This window comes from Apis cerana, linkage group LG13 (assembly GCF_029169275.1).
Source record: "Apis cerana isolate GH-2021 linkage group LG13, AcerK_1.0, whole genome shotgun sequence".
NCBI lineage: Eukaryota > Metazoa > Arthropoda > Insecta > Hymenoptera > Apidae > Apis > Apis cerana.
In genome coordinates, this window is record NC_083864.1 from 6,409,057 (window position 1) to 6,429,160 (window position 20,104).

The 20,104-nt window shown below is 42.5% G+C and overlaps 1 protein-coding gene across 36 annotated transcripts in view; it reads left to right on the forward strand.

Moving 5' to 3' along the window:
- The window catches only part of LOC107996186 (voltage-dependent L-type calcium channel subunit beta-2), an 80,235-nt gene that overhangs the window by 48,239 nt on the left and 11,892 nt on the right, over nt 1–20,104 (forward strand). For 7 of the 36 annotated variants that reach the window (XR_009832395.1, XM_062083921.1, XM_062083914.1 and 4 more), the window contains 7 exons: nt 13,669–13,785; nt 14,953–15,072; nt 15,309–15,519; nt 16,631–16,719; nt 17,977–18,113; nt 18,186–18,351; nt 18,431–18,800. Coding sequence is in view for 35 of the 36 variants with exons in the window: in XM_062083921.1 (XP_061939905.1) it covers nt 13,669–13,785; nt 14,953–15,072; nt 15,309–15,519; nt 16,631–16,719; nt 17,977–18,113; nt 18,186–18,351; nt 18,431–18,800 (1,210 nt within the window). In the remaining variant the exon portion in view is untranslated. Of the gene's footprint in view, nt 1–1,968; nt 5,020–6,938; nt 7,467–8,792; nt 10,161–13,668; nt 13,786–14,952; nt 15,073–15,308; nt 15,520–16,630; nt 16,720–17,976; nt 18,114–18,185; nt 18,352–18,430; nt 18,801–19,742; nt 19,782–20,104 lie in introns of those variants that run through there. The other 29 variants (XM_062083911.1, XM_062083906.1, XM_062083907.1 and 26 more) reach the window with 20 other exon arrangements.

Consider the following 20,104-nt stretch of genomic DNA (forward strand, 5'->3'; position numbering starts at 1 on the left):
CAGACGTTCCCGCTCCAAGACAATAACGAGAGACGATTATTCAAAGAGCCTCCGGCCTGATGACAATCCTGCTAATAGCTTTTTCAGATCTCTTTTTTCTAGCGAAACAGAGATTTCCAACGCTTTAATATTCGTGAAATAATAACTCGCGATGAAAAAGAAAATTAATTGCGGATTTGTGCTAGATGATTTTCACGTGCGTTTTTCGTTCATCTTATCGATTTGTTAATTCTATGCTTTATCTTTGTTTTTCATAATAGTTGTAACATTTATACAAAAAGTATAAATGTAAGATATTTAATAAATTCAATGTAAATTCGTGTGAATTAGTAGAGCAATTTTGAGTCATCTGACGGGCTGTTCGATCTTTTATAACCCTTTACATCTTCCTTATCGAATGTCGGTAAGAGAAAATTCTACGCTTAAGAGAGATTTAAAATGTATACTCCGATGAATGTATTCTAAATATGTAATAATACATATTTATATTGGAATTTAAAGAGATGAATCTTTTTTAATTTTTATATTTATCAAGTTTGTGATGATAAGAATGAGTATAAATTCTAAATTTATGGCTCTAAATCGTAGAGGGCACTTCAAGATCCTCTTGCACGATCGGTAATTCAGAATATGATACATAAAATTTCATGAGATGGTAGATCTAGTTTGCACTTGTCTATGGTAAAAACTTCGTATTTTTTAGATTTGCTTAGAAGAATACACGAAGTAATACATACGCCAGAATCTTTTGTGAAGTAATTAACAATATTCCATATATTACAATTACAATACTGAGATCGATCCAAATTTATTATTTCCAATTATAATTCTTTTTTATCCCACTTCTTGTCTCCTTCGGTAATATCGCATGTGACACTGGAATGATAACGAGACTCGTGTAGTCTCTGGATTGTGTGACATTGAATAGTAAATCTATTTTATACTTATTCCGTAACTATATTTTGTTCAGATCTTCTTTGCTGATTATATTCTCCTTCGAAAAGATCAATTTTCTTCGATCCAAATATTATTAAAATTTCATAAATTTTCGATAGAGAGATAACAAAAAAAAAATCTATTGATCTTCTTAAAATTTTCTTCGAGATCAAAGCGAATGCTCTCGCGTTTAAATTTCCCATAAAATTTTATTATGTTTTCAAGATATCGAAATTTTCTGACGTCGAGCTATGATGTGACTAATAGCATCCTGTCACATAAAGGAATTTTTTCAAAGACCAGACACATCCGTACAGTGCCAAAGGTGACTGGCGTCTGTTGGCACAGAAACTTGAAGGCGCCATCGCGCGATTCGCCTGCGACTACAGGATTTGACATTTAAACGACGAAGAAACGTTCAAGCACTCGATAAACTTTGCGTACCGAATCCGGATTTAAATAATTGAATTTCTTCGCTGTCTTTTCAACTTCCTCCAGAGGTTTCGCGAGGGAGTTTCGATGGACAGAGAGGCAAAACGTTTTGCAAAAAAAGGCGGAGGTGGAAACCGGTTGCGCTAGACGCATTCGTTCGCTCGAAACAGGAATGAACAAAAAAATTAACGATGATTAAGAAAATCGGTGACCTCTTGACCCGAGCAAGAAGACTGATCCAATTAAATCCTTGATCGAAAAGAACTGAACGGGGATGCAATCTGCATTTCCACCCCTCTTAATTTAAACGTTAGATAGTTAGATAAAGAATTTTAATTTAATATCGCATTTTAAATCTTGGAAAAATATCTCCTTTAATTTTATAGTTTCCACGGAACGAAAATCAGTTTAAAAAGTTCTCGAGCTGAGAAACTTAATCTCGAACCTTTCTTCTCTGCTTCCTTTTTTTACTTTTAGATCGCATTACCTATTCCAATTTGTTGCATTACGTATTCTATTTCAACCATTATTTTATTATTATTCCGTGTAATTTTTATTATTCACCGGTTCGGCATTCCACGTTATATTTTTATCCTTTTTTTTTTCTGCGGGTTTAAAGACGATCTTTATATAAGCTCGTCGAGCGATCGTGTCTTCGTGATCCTGACAGGATTACGAAACGAATGTCTCAAGATAGGTTAGACGGTTGACTCGAGAAATTCTTACACGAGAAACGTAGCGATCTATAAATTTGGTTGTCAGAGAGGGTGAGAGTAAAGTGGGCAATAAGTAGAATTTATAATAGAAAGGCGAAAATTGGGAAGAATAAAGCACAAGGATACACGCGAGGGTAAATAAATAAATAGATATCCCACGTCTCGATAAAAGTCAGCCGTTAATTTTCCCGAAGGCGGCCGTTGTACCGTGATAATTACAAAAATATAAAATCTGGAACTCGTCATTCTGACAGTTTTAGTAGATCTAGCGTTAAGAACAACGACGTTGTAGGGATTGTTTGCCTTGGCGTGAGGCTACTTGTTCAGCTTTGACAAATTTTAGTGGCACGCCAGCCTTATTCAACCTTAGACACAACCCAGACCTACTTATCGATTACAATGTTCGTTTGTATCCTATCTTAGTCCCGTTCGACTCATCGGCCTTCCAACAAGACGCCGCCAACTTTTCCAATCTTCCATCGCACAATCCTCTTCACGCCTCTTCATCTTTATGACATCTAACTCCTTTATACGGTACTCCTTTTATATCTCGTTCGTAACGAATTGTTGATGGACCATTGCTGACAGAACCTTAGAAGGGGTCATCATGCGTCGCAATTTCATTTCCGCTCCTCTTTCTTCGAGAAGAACGAAGGAGGAACGCCTCCTTGTTGCGTTGTTGTAAATGAAACGGGCATTCCAGTGGCAAACGATGACATCGAATTTTCGTAGAAAATGTTTCGAGAAAACATTACTCGCGCGAGTTACAAGGAAGTAATGAATCAACAATTACGCGTTGGCCTCTGATCTAAATTCCATTGGTAGAAAATTCGCGATGAATCAAGTGGCCAATTCTGACAAGTCTACTCAACATCTGCATTGTGGAATCATTTGCGTCATATAAAATGACCGTAACAAATTATATATATAAATTATGCAGTTCCGTGATATTCTTGAGCCCTCACTTCCGCTTTTGCATACCGTCACTGTTCTTATCCGTCGCGATAAAAGTACCCTCTTAATTCTACCTAATTCAAAATTACATTGGAGGTGGTGATAAACAATCTCGAATTAAAAACACATACACGCACAAAAGGATAGCAGAATTACAGAGGACTAATATTAATTTATCCTTCTCGATTCTATCTTAACTAACTTTCTCGATTCTTCCATTGTATAAACATCTTTCCGATCCCCAAAATGTTGGTCCAAAATTTCTCCATCTCCGCTCCCCTCTATTTCCATAGCTGTCCAAACACGGGCGACCGTAATACCATTACACATGGGCGAATCGCGTCGATGGGTATCGCTCAAAGGCCACCCGGTTGATTCACATACCGCGGTCTCGCTAGGAATCGCGTACAGGCCGGCTGGTATTCCTCTCCCCCTTGTGTTCCTCGGTTGAACGAGGAAAATTACGACGGTTCGAGCACTCTCCGGCTGGCTGGCAGAGTTTTCGGTGTGGCGGCCACCGTTTTATTTATAGCGGAGGAGGTCGTGATGCGTTCCAAAAGCTACTCGTCGCACCAGTAGCACACGCTCGAGCGAACCGGCCTCGTCTCGTACCCAGTTTCCATCGATCAGCGTCCATTCGTCGCTGTTGATCGACGACATCGAGATGAAAACAGAATCGTCAACGAGAATTTCCAACGCGCTCGCGAACCGATCAACGTGAATTCGAAAAGAAGAAGAAGAGGAGGAGGAGAGAAGAGAAAAGAGAAGAAAAAGGAAAAGAAATCACGTTTCTGTTCGCCTGTTCCTTCGCGTTTTTTCTTCATCTCCGGTGCAAACACGTGACTACGTGGCTACTTCTTCGTGAACGGGACGCAGTGTCGTTAAAGTGACGGGGGGGAGTCGATTCTCTACGTGCGAAGATTCGATGGCTCGGTCGGGAAAGTAGTCTAGAGTAGATAGAAACGGATGAATGAGCGTGGGATGCATTGAGCTCGTAGTGGTAGGTCCTCTTCCGTTTGTTTGGATCGTAGCGAGTGGACGCATAATATATTGCACGCGATTCGAGAATAGCTTATGTGTCAATCGTGTATGACAATTCTATCGCGTCGATTAACGAGACAAGGAGGTTAATTAAGGAGCTCAAGTAATTGTATAGACCTTTGTCTAATTTCAATAAGCTCGATACATATTTATATGTATATATATATATATATATACAATTCTATCCCGTCTAATAATAAGAGGATAATTACCACCAAAGGTAAAATCTGTCGTAACAAAGATCGAACATCTTCTTCTATCTTCCTTGTCCAAATTCTTCTTCTTTCTTTCGAATGTAAAAATCTATCGGGTTGAAAAGTCAAGGTTAAGGCCAAAGATTTATGCGTTCGATATACCCGAAACACGTCACGAGCAATCGCGTTCACCTTTCGGCATGAGTCCAAAGATCGGACGTTCCGCGAGCAAGCCTGTTAATCGTTCCACCTTCTATCGCTACAATTATTTCTCGTTTCCGTACAGTTGACTACTTAAAAGAAAAAGAAAAAAAAAAAAAAAGAAAAGAAAAAAGGAGAAAAGAAAAAAGAAAAATCGGCGAGGTCTCGCGAGAACGATCCTCGATGCATCCTCCGCGATCAAAGCCAAAAACGGAGTCGTGATCCCGTGTGACGGACAGAGTGTGCGAAGTGAATAAAGGAACTGACAGTTGGCCAGTGATAAATGCGGTTTAGAACCAGGACCAGACGCGCCTCGTGCCGGAAGTCGATGGACTCGCGAAGCTGACGAAAACTGATCCACGTAGGCGATCGTGTAAACGGTTCACCCGATTGTTCACCCTTCTCTGTTTATCCGAACGAAGTGCAAGGTACACGCGAGTTCTCCGCTCTTTCACGGGGCTTGCCGCGATACACGGGGCAAGAAAATGGCGCATTTTCGACGACCAGCCAGGCGGGAGCACTACAAACCCTTTGGAAGAAGGAAGGTAAACGAAATACGAACGAGACTAACGAATTCTTACCTCTACTAATACCGATAATAAGATCGAACGAATTGGGGGATGAAACGAGAAAACGCTCTGGATATTTGGATATAATTATTTCAATAGTCCTTTTTATCAGTCTAGATATTTTTATCTATTATTAATCGAAACGTCAGGGGATAAATGAAACTTTGAAGATGACGAAGAAAAAGTCTTGTTGTCCTTCTTCCAACACTGAAGTCAAGAAAATCTATTGATCTTGACAGATTTTAGATTCGTTATTAAAATTTCAATCCTAATCAATTGTATATGAACAATTAAATATATATATATAGATTAATAAATTTAATATCGTTGGGCGAAACGAGAAAAGATTGATACGAGATCGAATAACAACGGGACGACAAAATTGTTTTCATAGGAACGACTTGTGTAACCGATCTATTCTTAAAATTGTACTTTAAATGACAGGATGCTCTAATGCCGCGTTTCTACTGAAATAGCTGCGACGTCCTTCGATGCTCGAAGAGTGTCCTCTCGGTCGCCAAGTTTGCCAAATCAGCCTTCTGCAACGCGTGTTTTGCATCATTTGCAAATTGTATACGGCTTCTCGCGCAAAACTATCGAATCTTCTCCCTGCCTGAATTTTCTGAACGTGTCTTTCTACAGCTAACGACGGCCTCTTCGATTCGATCGGTTTGCGGCTTACGACTCGACACGGCGAAACAGACATGCGCGTCCTGCTCCATATACCAAACTATGTGCTTTGGAAACTTATCTTCCAATTAACTTAATTAAGAAAGACAGGGACAGATCGTTGTTTCTTTCGATTCGAAACAAACACGTTCGTCGCGACGACGAATTTTCCATAATAATACGGTCCTCCACTTTGCACATTTCACGAGGAAAAAAGGAGGAGCTTCTTCTTTTTTCTTTTTCCTTTTCGTGTAATAATCATGGTGATTCCGCGAGAAAGTTAAAAGAGGACAAGTGGCGAGAGTATATCAGCTTAACCCAGTTTATGAATCAACCTGTAACCCAGCTTGAAAGGAGAAAAAGTTCTCGTGGAAACGAGATAGTGGCGGGATTTGTTGGTAAATTGGATTCCACGACGATATTTAACACGGCCAATCCGATATGAAATCCTCGTCAAATCAATCCTGTTTGTTGGCAAAGTAGGCTCGCGATGGATTATCAACGTCGAAAATTCAATTAATCGTCCTCCTCTTGCTGATTCAAAATCAATATCGAATTTTCGATTTTTATCTCCTCCTCCTTTGTCCGACTAAACAAGCGATCCCTCCATCTTTATAATATCCTAATTTCCTTCAATTAAAAAAAAAAGGACACTTTCGATCCAATTTTTATACATATCAACGACTTCACGATTAATCATCGATAAATTCGAAACGAACAAAGATATATCTCTAGAATTCTATTCTAAAGAATTCTCATGGAATCGAAGCAAACGCGGAAACCTCCTAGACTCGATCCTCCTAGACATGGCACGAACCTAGGGGTAAGGGCAAACGTTCGATTCATCCGAATGACACAGTTTCGGCCTCGTAGAAACGTTTGACCGCGTCGAAGACGCCTCGTGGTTCCGCGATTCGACTACGATCGCGGTCGGCGCATACACACGCGTTACCAAGCGTTACAGATCCACGACCCTCTTCCTCCAGCCCTCATCGCACACTCGCGTGCACACTCGCTCGCGCGCGCGCGCGTGTATGTATTCGTAAGGTTTGATAGGACACGTTGCCTTCAGGGTGCAGTGGCCTGGCGTTGTCGTGCGGGTCGGTCAGGGGTGGCGAAGATCGGGAGGAGAGAGGGGAGGATGGGGAGGGGGAGGGGGTTGTGGATCGATATAGTCACGGGGGTGTCGTCCGGCTTCCTCGGTGGCGCCACAGAGCGGGTGAGTCGGCAAACCCTTGGGCCGATGTATCAACTAAACCCAGCCAGGAACGCGTTCGCGGGGACGGTAGGGAAACGTAGAGTGTCAGTACGCGGAGATACCCCATCGTCGTCGAGTCGCGCGTGTGCCTTTCGAAATCGACGCTCGACTGTGTGAGTTCAGTGTTCTGAGTAATAATAAAGAAAAAAAAATTTTTTAAAATAAAAAAAGTAATAGAAAAAAAAAATGAATAAGTAAAAAAAATTTTTAAAAATAAGGAATAATCATTCCAAAGATCCAACACGTTGCATCGAAGGGCAAGGATCGAGGTGGCGTAGAAAGAAAGAAAGACGTGGACGTTTTTTTTATACTTTATCTGGTTGGAAACACGCGTCGTGCCGGGAGGCTCGGCGTACCACGCACGCGACCCAGGCCACTTTTCGACGTTTCCAAGCTGTTGATATTTGTTTTCCTTATCTACTTCCGCGTGAGACGATCTAAAGCAGGTACATTCATCAAATCGTTGATTAGAAGAAGACGTTACGAACGAGATTCGGTTAGAGAAGAGAGAGAGAGAAGAGAGAAAGAAAAGAGAGAGAGAGAGAGAGAAAGAGAGAAAGAGAAATAGGCTACGAGCGCAGGCAACTTTTCCTTTTTCCTTTTTTTTCCTTCTCGATAAATGTTGATAACGCGACGGGTCTGAGTCGATCGAATGAACGTGAACTCGCCACTCGACGATGTCGTTGACCCGCTTCCGAGAGCGTCCTCCTCCTCCGCTTTTACAGGCTCTCTGATTTGTCAGTTTCCCGTAAACTCCTGAATGTAGGCAACCGGTCAAGTGTATCCATCGAGACGAAGGAACGTCTACGCTCTCGGACGACCCCGTTCGCATCTCTCCATTTTTCTCCTCACATTTCTCCTTACATTTCCTTTTCTTTTCTTTTTTCTTTCTTTTTTTTTTCGCCTTCTTTAGCTTTCCACTCGTTTGTGCTTATCGCGAGCGAAATCTCGGGGCAAATTACTTCGCGTTCGAGGGAAGACAAAAAAGGTGCGCGGTTAAGGATAAGGAGAGCCTATTATTCTTCAAAGGACACTGCCATTATTCGCGGAACGGAGGAACTCGTTTCTTCCACCCTCTGCCCACGCGGATCTTCTTAACGCCTCGAGTAATAATTGCAGGATAATTGTTGGTGGTTATCGTGGAAAGGTGAATTCGTCGTCGAATTTTCCGTCGAATAATCGTCCACTGTTTACAAAAGGATAGCGCACTCCAACGACACACATAGTTACAAAGAGGTCAACGGAATCGATTGCCCTCTTCCCATGCCTCCGATAATTCCAGACCAAATTTCTTTCTCTTTCTTTCGATGGAAAGAATTATCGCGTTTTTAATTAATGCACAGTTGGATATTACAGACTATCCAATAATAATAACGAGCCTAATTAATTATTTCGGAGCAATCAAGGGAATCGCAATGATTAGTTCTCTAACGTTTCGCCAAGAACTAACTTTTTCCTCTCTGATATAATCAAATTTTTATTTTCTCTTCTATCCCGAGACGTTGCAACCACTGCACGAGAAAGAATTTGCGTGTTCCATCCGACCGTAAAACTGGAATCCTCTTAACAACCCTCTGATCGTGGCCACACGTATAATCGAAGCCTTACCAACTCGATCTCTCGATCCTCGACTATTAACCGTGTTACAGGGTCGCGGGATGACACATAATCAGAACTTTGCACATCTTTAAAATTACATAATCATCGTTCGAGCGATATTTTAATCTTGTTCGTAATAAATCCTCATGGACGTTGAAAATTCCTTTCGATATTCGATGGGAATACCTTCGAATCGGTTTTAAACCAATTTTTTTTTTTTAAGCCACGAGATAAAAAGCTTGGTCGAAGACAGATATAAATGTATAGGCGGTTATACGTGACCAGACTCCGGGACCGATCTCAAATCGAGCGTATCGAGGATGCTGCAGGGAGGCGGGGTGGTCCAGGGACAACGGCGTAGATCCACCTGGTCGTTACTTTAATTGCTACTATGTAATTAACATGGCGGTGGCAGTCGTTAGTCGAGATCGAAGTCGCGTTCGGACCAAGACGTTGCTCACCCTTTCTCGTTAAGATCTTCGAGAGCAATTATATCAGCATATTTCGTGGCAGCGAGCGCCAGTCTGGCACCGAGAAAAGGGGTGTAAATCTATATTGGACGATCCGTCGACGATGGATCGGTGCTAGAGAGGTAGACAGAATTAGAGTTGGAGTTGATTGTTTCGAAGATCCGGAGGAAGGTCTCTCTTATAACTCTTCTTGATCGTTTTCGCAATATAACCTCTCGGAGAATGAGATTCCGTTGGACGAATCTGAAGAACGAATTGGAGGAAGAATATACAGAGAAGGAGTACTCATGGATCGATGACAAAAAGATTTGAGAAGCGAGATTTTTGGCAATATTTTAAAATATCGTTGGTATCGTTTCAACGAGCGATTCGAATCTAAAGATTCGAAATCTACATCATTACGTTCGCGAAAACGAAGTTTCGATTCGTTGTCCATCGAGCGCAGAATCACGACTAGACGAATCTCGAACCGCTCGATCTAACCTGCGTTTGCCTGCGTTCGTGCTTCGTCCCATTTCCTCATTTTCCCCTCTCACCGAACGATCCTCTTGCCAGCAGCGTGCTCGAGGGTGTACACGAGGAGGGTATCGTGCAAGAGTGAGCTCGCCTCGCGCAAGAACCCGCGATGCACGCGAAAGTCGAAGCACCAGGTGGCCGAGGCGCGATGAACCCCGAGCTGTGCCGTGAGTAGAACGTGTGGCGTTTGGATGGCTTGCAAACGGAAGCGGAAAAAGTCGTGGAAGAACGCCTGAGGGAAGTCGCGGAGTGACACTCGCGCCGGCCAGCATGGCGTAGCGGCGCCGCGCGTAACTCTTTCCGACCAAGGTGTGCTTCAGTCAGAGGTTCAGTTTCAAGTGAAAACCGAGCGACCGAGGGCGGAGGAGAGAAAGACGCAATGCGGTAGCGTGTGGTAGAATAGCGAGAGTTTAGCGGATCAACGTGGTCGGCACAGAGTGAGTTTACCACGGGGAGAACGAAACTGGGCCATAATACTTGGAGTCGAAGGGCCCGGAAGTGGGTGAAAGCCACTCGAACAACGGCCCCGCCGACGACGGCCCTGCCTTCCGGCGATGATCGGATACAATCAACACAATTCCGGCTACAACAAGCTATTCACGCAGGTACACCACCAGGGGAAATGTGTTTTCGATAATCTTTTGTGTTGCGTTCAGCAAGGATACTTTAGAGAGATTCGTTCGAGATCATTGAAAATTTAATATGAACGCTCGTGGAAAATCGTTCCAATATTGTTTTTTTTTTTTGTTAAATTTGTGTTAATTTTAGCAGAAAATAGCTTTGCAGAATTTATACGTCTTCTCGATACTTTACTTTTTAGGATATTTGGAAATCCATTAACATCGATGCTTCTTTCGAAATTTCGTTTTACTTCTGTTTGTATTAATTTTTCGTTAAATTTGGAGAAATTCAAACGAATTCGTTCGTTCAATTCGAAGATTAACTTGAAGATTGCACGAACGTCGTATTATTCTCGCGATAATTTGATCGGATGATCATCTTCTCTTTATATTCCTCGAACGATCTTTTTTTTAGTTCCTACTTTACTTTAGTTGTTTTTTTTTTATTACGCGTGACGTAAATACAGATAAGATTATAAGAGGATAATGGTTGTAACGGGAGGGGGGCAGATTTCAGATAAAGGGTGTCAATGAATCGGCCTCCTTACTCCACAAAGTAAATTAGTTGCAAGGGATGAACGTGGCGCCTACCAGGCGTCTTCATCAATTTTCTCCGTTTTATAAAGGGTTTTCCATTGCGTGCGATGCGTCGCAGAAGTTTTACATTAATCAGCCTGGCGTGAAATAAAAGCGACCAGCCGTATCATCGTTGCACAGCCTCGATCCTTTACGTTGCAATCTAAATCGATCCGGTTTACATTTTGAGCGTGAAACCGAGCGTTCCCATGTATGCTCCATTGCTCCTCCACGTCCTATTCACAGACATCTATCTTTTTTACACTTTTACCCGTGTCCAGATTTTATTTTTTTTCTTTCTTTTTTATTTTTTTTACTCCGTTTGAACTTCATCACTTATCTACTCTCATTTTCTTTCTTCTACTTCTACTCATCGCTAAAATTCCATTATTCCACTCTCTTTCGCTCATCCGTATTATCGGTTTATTATCATCTTTTATTATCAATTTTGTATTAATAATAACAACGAAAGTTCACTCGACTCGATCTTTTCGCTTCGATTTTATTATTATTATTATTTTCTTTTTTTCGACGAACGAAAAAACTTGTCACCATTATCGCTATTTTTCAATAACGTTAACTGTACCAGGGCAGAAAAATTTCCTGATTTAATATCCTATATTTCTTCTCTGTGTTATCCAATCATACAAAATTCCTCGTCTAAAAATTCGCAATACGATTGTTCGAAAGAATTCCCGTCCCCGTGATCCCCAAGAGGGTCGAAGAAGGTCGTGGTAGCACGCATAGACGAGTTTATACAGTCACGCACGGGAAACAGGTAGAAAGAGAGAGAGAGAGAGAGAGAGAGAGAGAGAGAGAGAGAGAGAGAGAGAGAGAGAGAGAGAGAGAGAAGAGAGAGGAAGAGAGAGACGATTAAGTAAAGACCGTTGGCATGGTTACAAGCCCCGAACGAATGAATTCATCGTCCCGACAGAGAGAGAGAGAAAAAAAAGAGAAAGAGAGAGAGAGAAAGAGAGAAGAGAAAAAAAGGGAAAAAAAGAGGGAAAAAAAGAAAATTCATTTTTAAGGGTAGGAAAGTGGAGAAGTAGCAAACGAATCGTTTCGTATACATCTCTTTGTACAACACCAGACGAATGCAACACCGTCGAAATGCAAATTCTGGCCGTCCAAGTGGCGCGACACACACACACACACACCCGAGCATCCTTTGCATTTAATTAAGTATCTAATTACAGGTAAAAGCTTTGACTTTGAAAAGTGGATCAATACATCAATGTCGCGGTAACTCGGGATCGATAAAACTGTTAGAAATTGCGTCTCTCTCTCTCTCTCTCTCTCTCTATTCTCCGAACGAAGAGAGAATTTCAACGTCTCTCGTTTTCTACTTTCTCGTCGCTACGAACTCGAACTCCACGGTATCGACACGTCTTCCATCGGGGATCGGGACGCGATCGATCCAATTAATTCCTCGTACGGTGAATTAATTGACCGTACGAGCATCCTTTTTTACGAGGCCCCACGCATTGTCGCCAACCGTGGTTGCGATTAACCGTGTAACGTTCTCCTGAATCGTTTGCCAGGACGTTTCGCGTGGTGACGCAACGAATTGCGGCGCAGTATCGTATATAGATAGAATCCTAATTTTTGTCGTCGATAATTCTCGGCTTCGCCGTTTGCCCAATCGTCGCAACGATTATTCTAGAAATTGCACTCAACGGGCCACGGTGAATTATAAACGTGTACTCATAAATTTCGCGACGCCTAATCTTGGAGATACGCTACATTGAGATTCGAGAGAACGGGGAGACGAAATGGAAATGATGGGAAATCGAGAGGGGAGGGAAAAGAAAAGAGAAAAAAGGAGAGCAGTGAATCTGTTCCGAATACGTTGACGGATCTCTACTCTTCTTAGGAGTGGAGATTCTTGGCAGGCCCGTCTTCTCTTTGACGGTGCGGTAATATTTCGAAAGAGGATATAAGAATCGAGGATATGACAATTTGAAACTTGTATCGCGATGCGCAATTATCGTCGCATTTTACCATTTAATTTTTTTACTATTCCAGTGACGAAATAAAAAGAAGATTCTTTGAAAATGAATCGAATACGATTCGTTCCCACACATCCGTGTCCACGTCACTTGCTCGCTTTATTTGTTTCGAGAGAAGATAAATTTTTTTCCCGAATCGTAATCGCGCGACACGGATTTTAAGAGATGCGCGAAATTGGAACGGAGATCGAAGTAATCACCGGATCGAATTTGAAACGAGCGCGTTCAAAGTTCGTATTTATTGTTTGCAGGGGAAACGATTTCTCCTACTTATGCAACTTCGATTTCGAACCGACAAACCATTGCAAACTAGCGCGTTAAGATGTTTGCAAAGAGGTAGCCTCTTCAGAGGGAGGACAGTCCGCTTCAGAACAGGCGAAACTTCTCTTTTTAAGCTAATGGTCCCCGACACTCAAAACCCTTGAGAACTTCTCCAAGGTTTCCGTGGTGGGCAAAATATTACGGCTCCTTGCAATTCTCGGAACGCGAGCTTGATGAAAAAAATCTCACGAGAATCGTGCTCGCCAACATTTGGATCGTCGAGTAACAGTGAAAGAAAGGAAATTCGCCACTTGTGAAATTATTTCCAATTTCCATTTAAATTTCGTTGCATAACGATAATACGTGGAAAATGTTATTCATCCAAGAATTCGTTTCACTTCAACTCTAATTTTCATAAATAACGGAAAATAATATGGATAAAATAAAATTGGAATGAGGAGGGGAAGAGAATTCACGAGTGTTGCGCTATACGAGTTCCAAGAAGAAAAGATAAAAAACGTATCATTAGGAGAGAAATCGAAAAGGGATTACGTATCGATCGAACCGAAACGATTCGATTCGATAACGATCCAACAATGCGATCCGCTTGGAGGCGCAATTTAAACGAGTTTGTTTTGTATTTTCAGGGCTCGGCAGACTCGAACTACTCACAGCCGAGCTCGGATCTCTCGCTGGACGAGGAGAAAGAGAGCTTGCGTCGTGAGAAGGAGAGGCAGGCCCTCAATCAACTTGAAAAAGCCAGGGTAAGTCATTGATCTTTCGCATGTTCTAGTTTCACATCACTCTCTCTCTCTCTTTCTCTATCCCTCACTTTCTCCTTTCTTCTCTCTCCACCCCCCGAGTTTGTTTTTCCACAAGCCTTTCGTAAATCGTTTCGTATCGATCGAACAACTTTCCATCGTCTATGTTCCTTCTGTGTTCCTTCTCTCTGTCCGCGACGAATGAGAAGCGTGTCAATGAATAAGCGCGCCTGCCTAATGAGATTTCATCGCGGAGGACGAAATCGAATTAACGCGCGATCCTTTGTTTTTCGACAATGGATGCGTTATATCGCCGGTCGCCATCCGTGATATTATTGCCCTCTAATTATAGGCCCTCCCTCCCTTTCATAATAGATCGTGTTAGAACGCGGCGAGGTCGGCAATTATCCGACCGTTGTTTCGAAGCTTCCGTGGCATCGTTCTCTTCTTTCTTGGCTCCGTGTTACGTGCACGATTGGCCAATAGTCTCGCACCTCTTGGTCGACGAACTCTTGGGTTAGGCTGTTGATTTATGACATTTCAAACCGAAAGGAGAAGACCTATCAAACGTTTCGAATTTTCGTATATTCCAAGCAATACAAGTTTTCCAACGTTTCCGATTCTCTCGAAATAAATTATTAACATTCCGAATCGATCCTATTATTCTCATTTTCTCCGGTATCTTTGTGTTAATTTTCGAGGAAACAAAGGTATTTGGAGCGGTACGAATTGAATTATGAAGAATCGAAACATCACCGATCGGTCGAATCACCTTCGAACGAGCGATAAATGAATATCGATTAACTGAGCCACGACCTTCGAGGCGCATCGCGACAACCCTATCGGTTTATTACGCTTTTATTCTTCGTCACGTGGTACGTTGACAATGTACCGATCATCCATGATCTGATCGGCATTTACGCTTAAATTGCAGTTGCAACGGAGTATCGTCACGGTATAATGGATTATGCGACGTGACCCAATAAAAAAAATCGATAATGCCAACGATAAAACTATCTTTCTCGCCTTTTAAACTATACACTCCGTTTATACTCCTCGAAGAATAATTTTTTTACACAGACCGTCCGTCCCATCCTTCCAATCTGAAAAAAAAAAAAATTACAAAATCGTGCACTCCCAATAATAGGATAATTTTTGTAAATTGTTCAGACGAAACCGGTAGCGTTTGCAGTGCGGACCAATGTGAGCTATGACGGATCCGTCGACGATGATTCGCCGGTCCATGGCTCGGCTGTCAGCTTCGAGGTTCGCGACTTCCTGCACATCAAGGTACGTTTTCCTATTTTCTTCTCGAAAAGAGAAGATATTCGCATCATCATCATCCTCTGTAAGAGACATAATAAAAATTCTTGTTAGTGAAATATTCCAAATCTTTCAGAAATTCAAAAATCCTCGATAACGATTTAAAGAAGTAGTAGTGTAGATTAATACAATCTATATAATTAATGAAATGAAAATTTAAACGAGCGAGGAAAGTAAGAATCTGTGTACGAAACTGTGTACAGGAGAAGTACGACAACAACTGGTGGATAGGTAGGCTGGTGAAAGAGAACTCGGACGTCGGTTTCATCCCATCCCCGGTGAAGTTGGAGGCCCTGAGGCAGCAGGCGAGCGCTGCACGTGGTACAAAGGGTCTCTATTCGGCGCGTGGAGGGTCTTCAGGGAACCTTGGCGAGAGTGGTATGCCCTCACGTGGTTCCACACCACCTACACCAGGTATCCTAGCACGTCCTTCTTTCTTTCCGCCCCTCGAAAACCACCGGTGTACCTGTACGGGAATTCTCTTCGACCGATCGATGATCCGACAGTGAAAACAGACGACGAAGTGAGAGAGATCCTCGGTCGTGCAAAAATATGCAAAACGAAAAAAAAAAAAAAACAGTGAGAGGAAAGAGAAAAGAGAAAAATAAGAGAAACATAAGAGAGACCGAGAATAAAAAAAAAGAAAAAGAAAAGAACGAAATGACGGGGAAAGAAAGATACGAATATTAAAAAAAAAAAAAAATCTCCCCAAAGAGTTGGCCCTAAGTATCTGAACAAATACAAATACACTCTATTAGTTTTCGTTTCTCTCCATACGCATCTCTGTCGCGAGCTTCTTTTCTTACCTTTCACCATTCTTCTTTGCTCGTTTTCCTCTTTTTTTTATTTTTTAGTTATCGAGGTGGATCCTCGGCTAGAAATGATCGAGTTTTGCGAATTAGAGTATAGGAAGTTTTGGCTCGCGTTGGTCATTGAAAACTTTTTTGTTCGATTTGTTAAAATATTCGGCAACGCTTTTGGATCCAGTTAGAAGATAAAGATGGTAACCGAGCCGAATCCTGACATTCTTCTTTTTCCGATAAGAATGATCGAGAAAGCTTTGAAAAACATTTTATAAAAAATGGATGGGCAGAAAAATAATTCTTTCGTCAATGACCCACGCACCCACGTAGTCAACGATCACACGCTTGACATTAGTAGGCAATGTTCGCTCCACCTCACAATTCAATCAGATTCGAATCAAAATCGATCCAACCCAACGGCAATCACCGCTCTACACGAACTCTGTACTCTCCGCCATACGTACATTAGTTATTGTTCGCTGTAAATGAACTCTCATTATTAGTCGCTTTCCAGCAGATCTCTCCGAGCATATCCAATCGAGAGCATATATTCGAATTAATTAGAATTATCCTTAGGTTCTTAGTACGCAATTCGATCGCTTCTCACATAATGCATAACATAATTTTCCTTGAGAGAAAGAGGGACACTTAACGATGCACGATAATTACCAAGGATAATCAATTTCCACGATTAATTCGAGCGATTCTTTTTTTCTCGACAGGTGACGACAGCGACAGCGTGCGGGGCGGTAAGGCAACGTTGACCACACCACCGGCCAAGGAGAAAAGGAAGAACTTCTTCAAGAAGCCGGTAAACGACAGTCGAATCGCGATGTCTCCTGACGACTCCTTTTTCTCTTATTTTTTCTTTATGTGTACGCACATACTCGTGTCGACATCGTGATCGCTTCGATTCTCATTTGGATATCTAGTATCTGTATAGTCGTCGAAAGCATCTCATACGATCTCAAGTCTCGTCCAACGTTTCACGTCCAACGTTCGTCCTTCACGTGGTTCGATAGATTAGCAAAGTCTAATAATTGGACGAATACCGATCGAAATTTTTCGTCGATTTGGCAAAGATTCGTCGTGTGCGATGTGATAAAACTTGATGACGTGGACGAGGCTTACGTGTCTAAATTTATCTGTCGGTGCTAGAAAATATCGTGGACCACGCGAGGACTAGCAGATTTATTTCTGTGAGTATGCGACTGTGTGTATGATACTGCGAAACCTCTCTATCTATCTATCTATCTATCTCTCTCTCTCTCTCTCTGTGCGTCCGTCGTGATATTCGTCGAACGAGGAAGAAGAAGAGGAAAGTAAGAAAGGACAGAGATCGTAATATCATCGAGCATTCAGATTCGCGCGAATAACTCTCAGCAGAAGAGTTTATCTAATAATTTCCACGATCAGTTTCCACACGTTATAGTAACCGAAAGGAATAAACTTCCATTCACGATCGTTTATCAACTGGCTGCTCTGTGCTGAACACGATAGATGTTCCTCTTTATTCGTACGTCAAGTGTGTCGACGTGAGTAGAGATTTCTAGCATCGATCGGATAATATCGATCACAGCGGACCATTTTTTCTTTTCTTTTTATCAACCATCGTTGATAAAACGACGATGATCTCGTCCATGACGATTCGTAACGAGAGAAAAGACAGTCTACATTTTCGTTGAAAATGGTTCGCCAATGAAGAGAATGTAGATAGAATTAGCTTTTAGATTATTTTAGTACGTAGGAGATCGTTGATAGCTTAGGTATGATCGGTAGTTTATCGAACACACTGCTTGGCCAAAGTGCCTTTGGATGATGATGACGATGATGATGATGATAATGATGATGATGATGATGGATACGAGAAGAGGAAAGGTCTTTGGCCGTGCAGGAGAATAGGTCGTATGTCTCGTGTCGACATGGCCATTAACTGTTTTCAATGTTTTCAATGTTGCATTCCGTGCTCACGAAGTCCTACGTAAGTGAGAGACTATCTTGGGGCTGATCCTGGCGTGCAGGACCTCCTCTTGATCGGTCTGCGCTCATTCCCCCGTCACGATTTCAGGAAACGACCACACCTTACGACGTTGTACCATCCATGAGACCCGTCGTGTTGGTCGGTCCATCGTTGAAGGGTTATCAGGTCACGGACATGATGCAGAAAGCGTTGTTCGATTACTTGAAGCATAGGTTCCGAGGCAGGTACGTACATCTTCTTCCTTCCTTCTCTCCACCCTAAAAGCAAAATCGTTTCTAACGTCAACGCCTTTTCAGAATAATTATCACTAGGGTAATGGCGGACATTTCATTGGCAAAGAGATCGTTACTCAACAATCCAACGAAACGAGCGATCATGGAACGATCCACCAGCAGGAGCAGCTGTTTGGCTGAGGTTCAAGCCGAGATCGAGAGGATTTTCGAGCTCGCCAGAACCCTTCAGGTACCACGCTTTCTCAACCCCTTCGATCTTTCTCCCTGGAAAGAAGAAATAATCACTCTCTTAAAACAATCCTATCCAGTTGGTAGTGTTGGACTGCGACACGATCAATCACCCGTCTCAATTGGCGAAGACCAGTCTGGCGCCGACGATCGTCTACCTGAAGATCTCCTCGCCCAAAGTGCTCCAGAGGTTGATCAAGTCGCGGGGGAAGTCGCAGATCAGACACCTGAACGTGCAAATGGTGGCCGCCGAGAAGCTGGCCCAATGCCCACCCGAGATGTTCGACGTGATCCTGGACGAGAATCAGCTGGAGGAGGCTTGCGAGCACGTGGCAGAGTACCTGGAAGCATATTGGAGAGCCACGCATCCCCAAGTGATCCCGGCCGTGCCACGTCCCATTCCTGCGCCGGATGCGCCGGTCGACGTGCTCACACCCCGCGTCACATCAGGTATCACGTTTATCTCGACGCGATTAAGCTCGATTATGGTCGTATACATTATCGTCGGGAATCTCGTAACCTTGGGGTGACGAACTGACGGCCTATCTCCTTACCTTCTCGCTCCAGGCCCCACCAGAGCCATCATCGTCTTGATAATTCGATTTTTGCGCTCATTATTTGTTAATTTATTGGTCAAATTTTTATTTTTGGGAGCCGAGGGCAGTAAAGCTGAGGAGGGCAGTAGAACCAAAGGAGAACGGAGAAGATTTGAGACTTTAGATTCTACTGAGCCTGTTCTATTGCCTGTTTGTCATCCATCAATACAATACTGCTGTAAAATAAAATGAAATTCTAGTCTTGTCATTTTGAACATCGCTTCTTGATTCTCATTTTTCGATCGAAGATGATAGACAAGTTGGATGAGTGAGCTGGGCCCGTGAGAAAAATCGTTCGAGTTCGTCACCCCCGAGTTCGTAGCCGAATGTTTCCAAGTACAAATATTCTACGTGAGTTTCATTATCGCGGAGAATGGTCTGGTTAGGGTTGATACGCTCGATCGATTATCAGGTGGTAGAGTATTTGTATTTAAAATCGATTCTCACGCATCTCGATAATTGGATTATTTCATTTTTCCAAAGGGAGATATATTACATATTGCATCGACCTTCATCGACACACGAATTGACGAAAAGAATAAATCCAGACGTTCGCATTACACGTCCTACACTATGTATCATCGTATCGTGTGATTCAACGATATGAATTATCGATAATCGCGACACGTCATCATCTCATTATTCTCGTCCACCACCACTTTCAATCCTTCTCGCCTCGATACCATCCTAATCCCTCAGCCCTGAATGGCTAGGTCGAGGTTTCTAGCTCACTTGAAACTCTAACGAGCCCCAATTCCGTCAACTAACACTCGACACTTTCTTCTTGCCTCTTCAGGTGCCCATCATGAGAGTTACTACGGCCACGAGCCAAGAGGTAACCCAACCTTTTCCTCGAGCGCAACATTGTACACCCGCGTTCCTTCTTCTTTTTTTCTTTCTTGTCTTTTCTACGAGTTTTCAACTGTCGCGCAGCCTGTGTTCCGTTTAAGAAAAAGTAGAAAGATAGAAAGGAAAAAAGAAAAATGGAAAAGAAAGAAAAATCGAGGTGAAATTATTTCGAAACGTCTACATAGGAATGTTTTGAAAAAGAAAAAGAAACAAAAAACACGCGAACGAAACACGCGTTAACCGTCCTTCCCGTTTTCTCGACGTTTCTCTACGTTTCTCGATGATCCTTCGATCCTCGAGAATGAACAC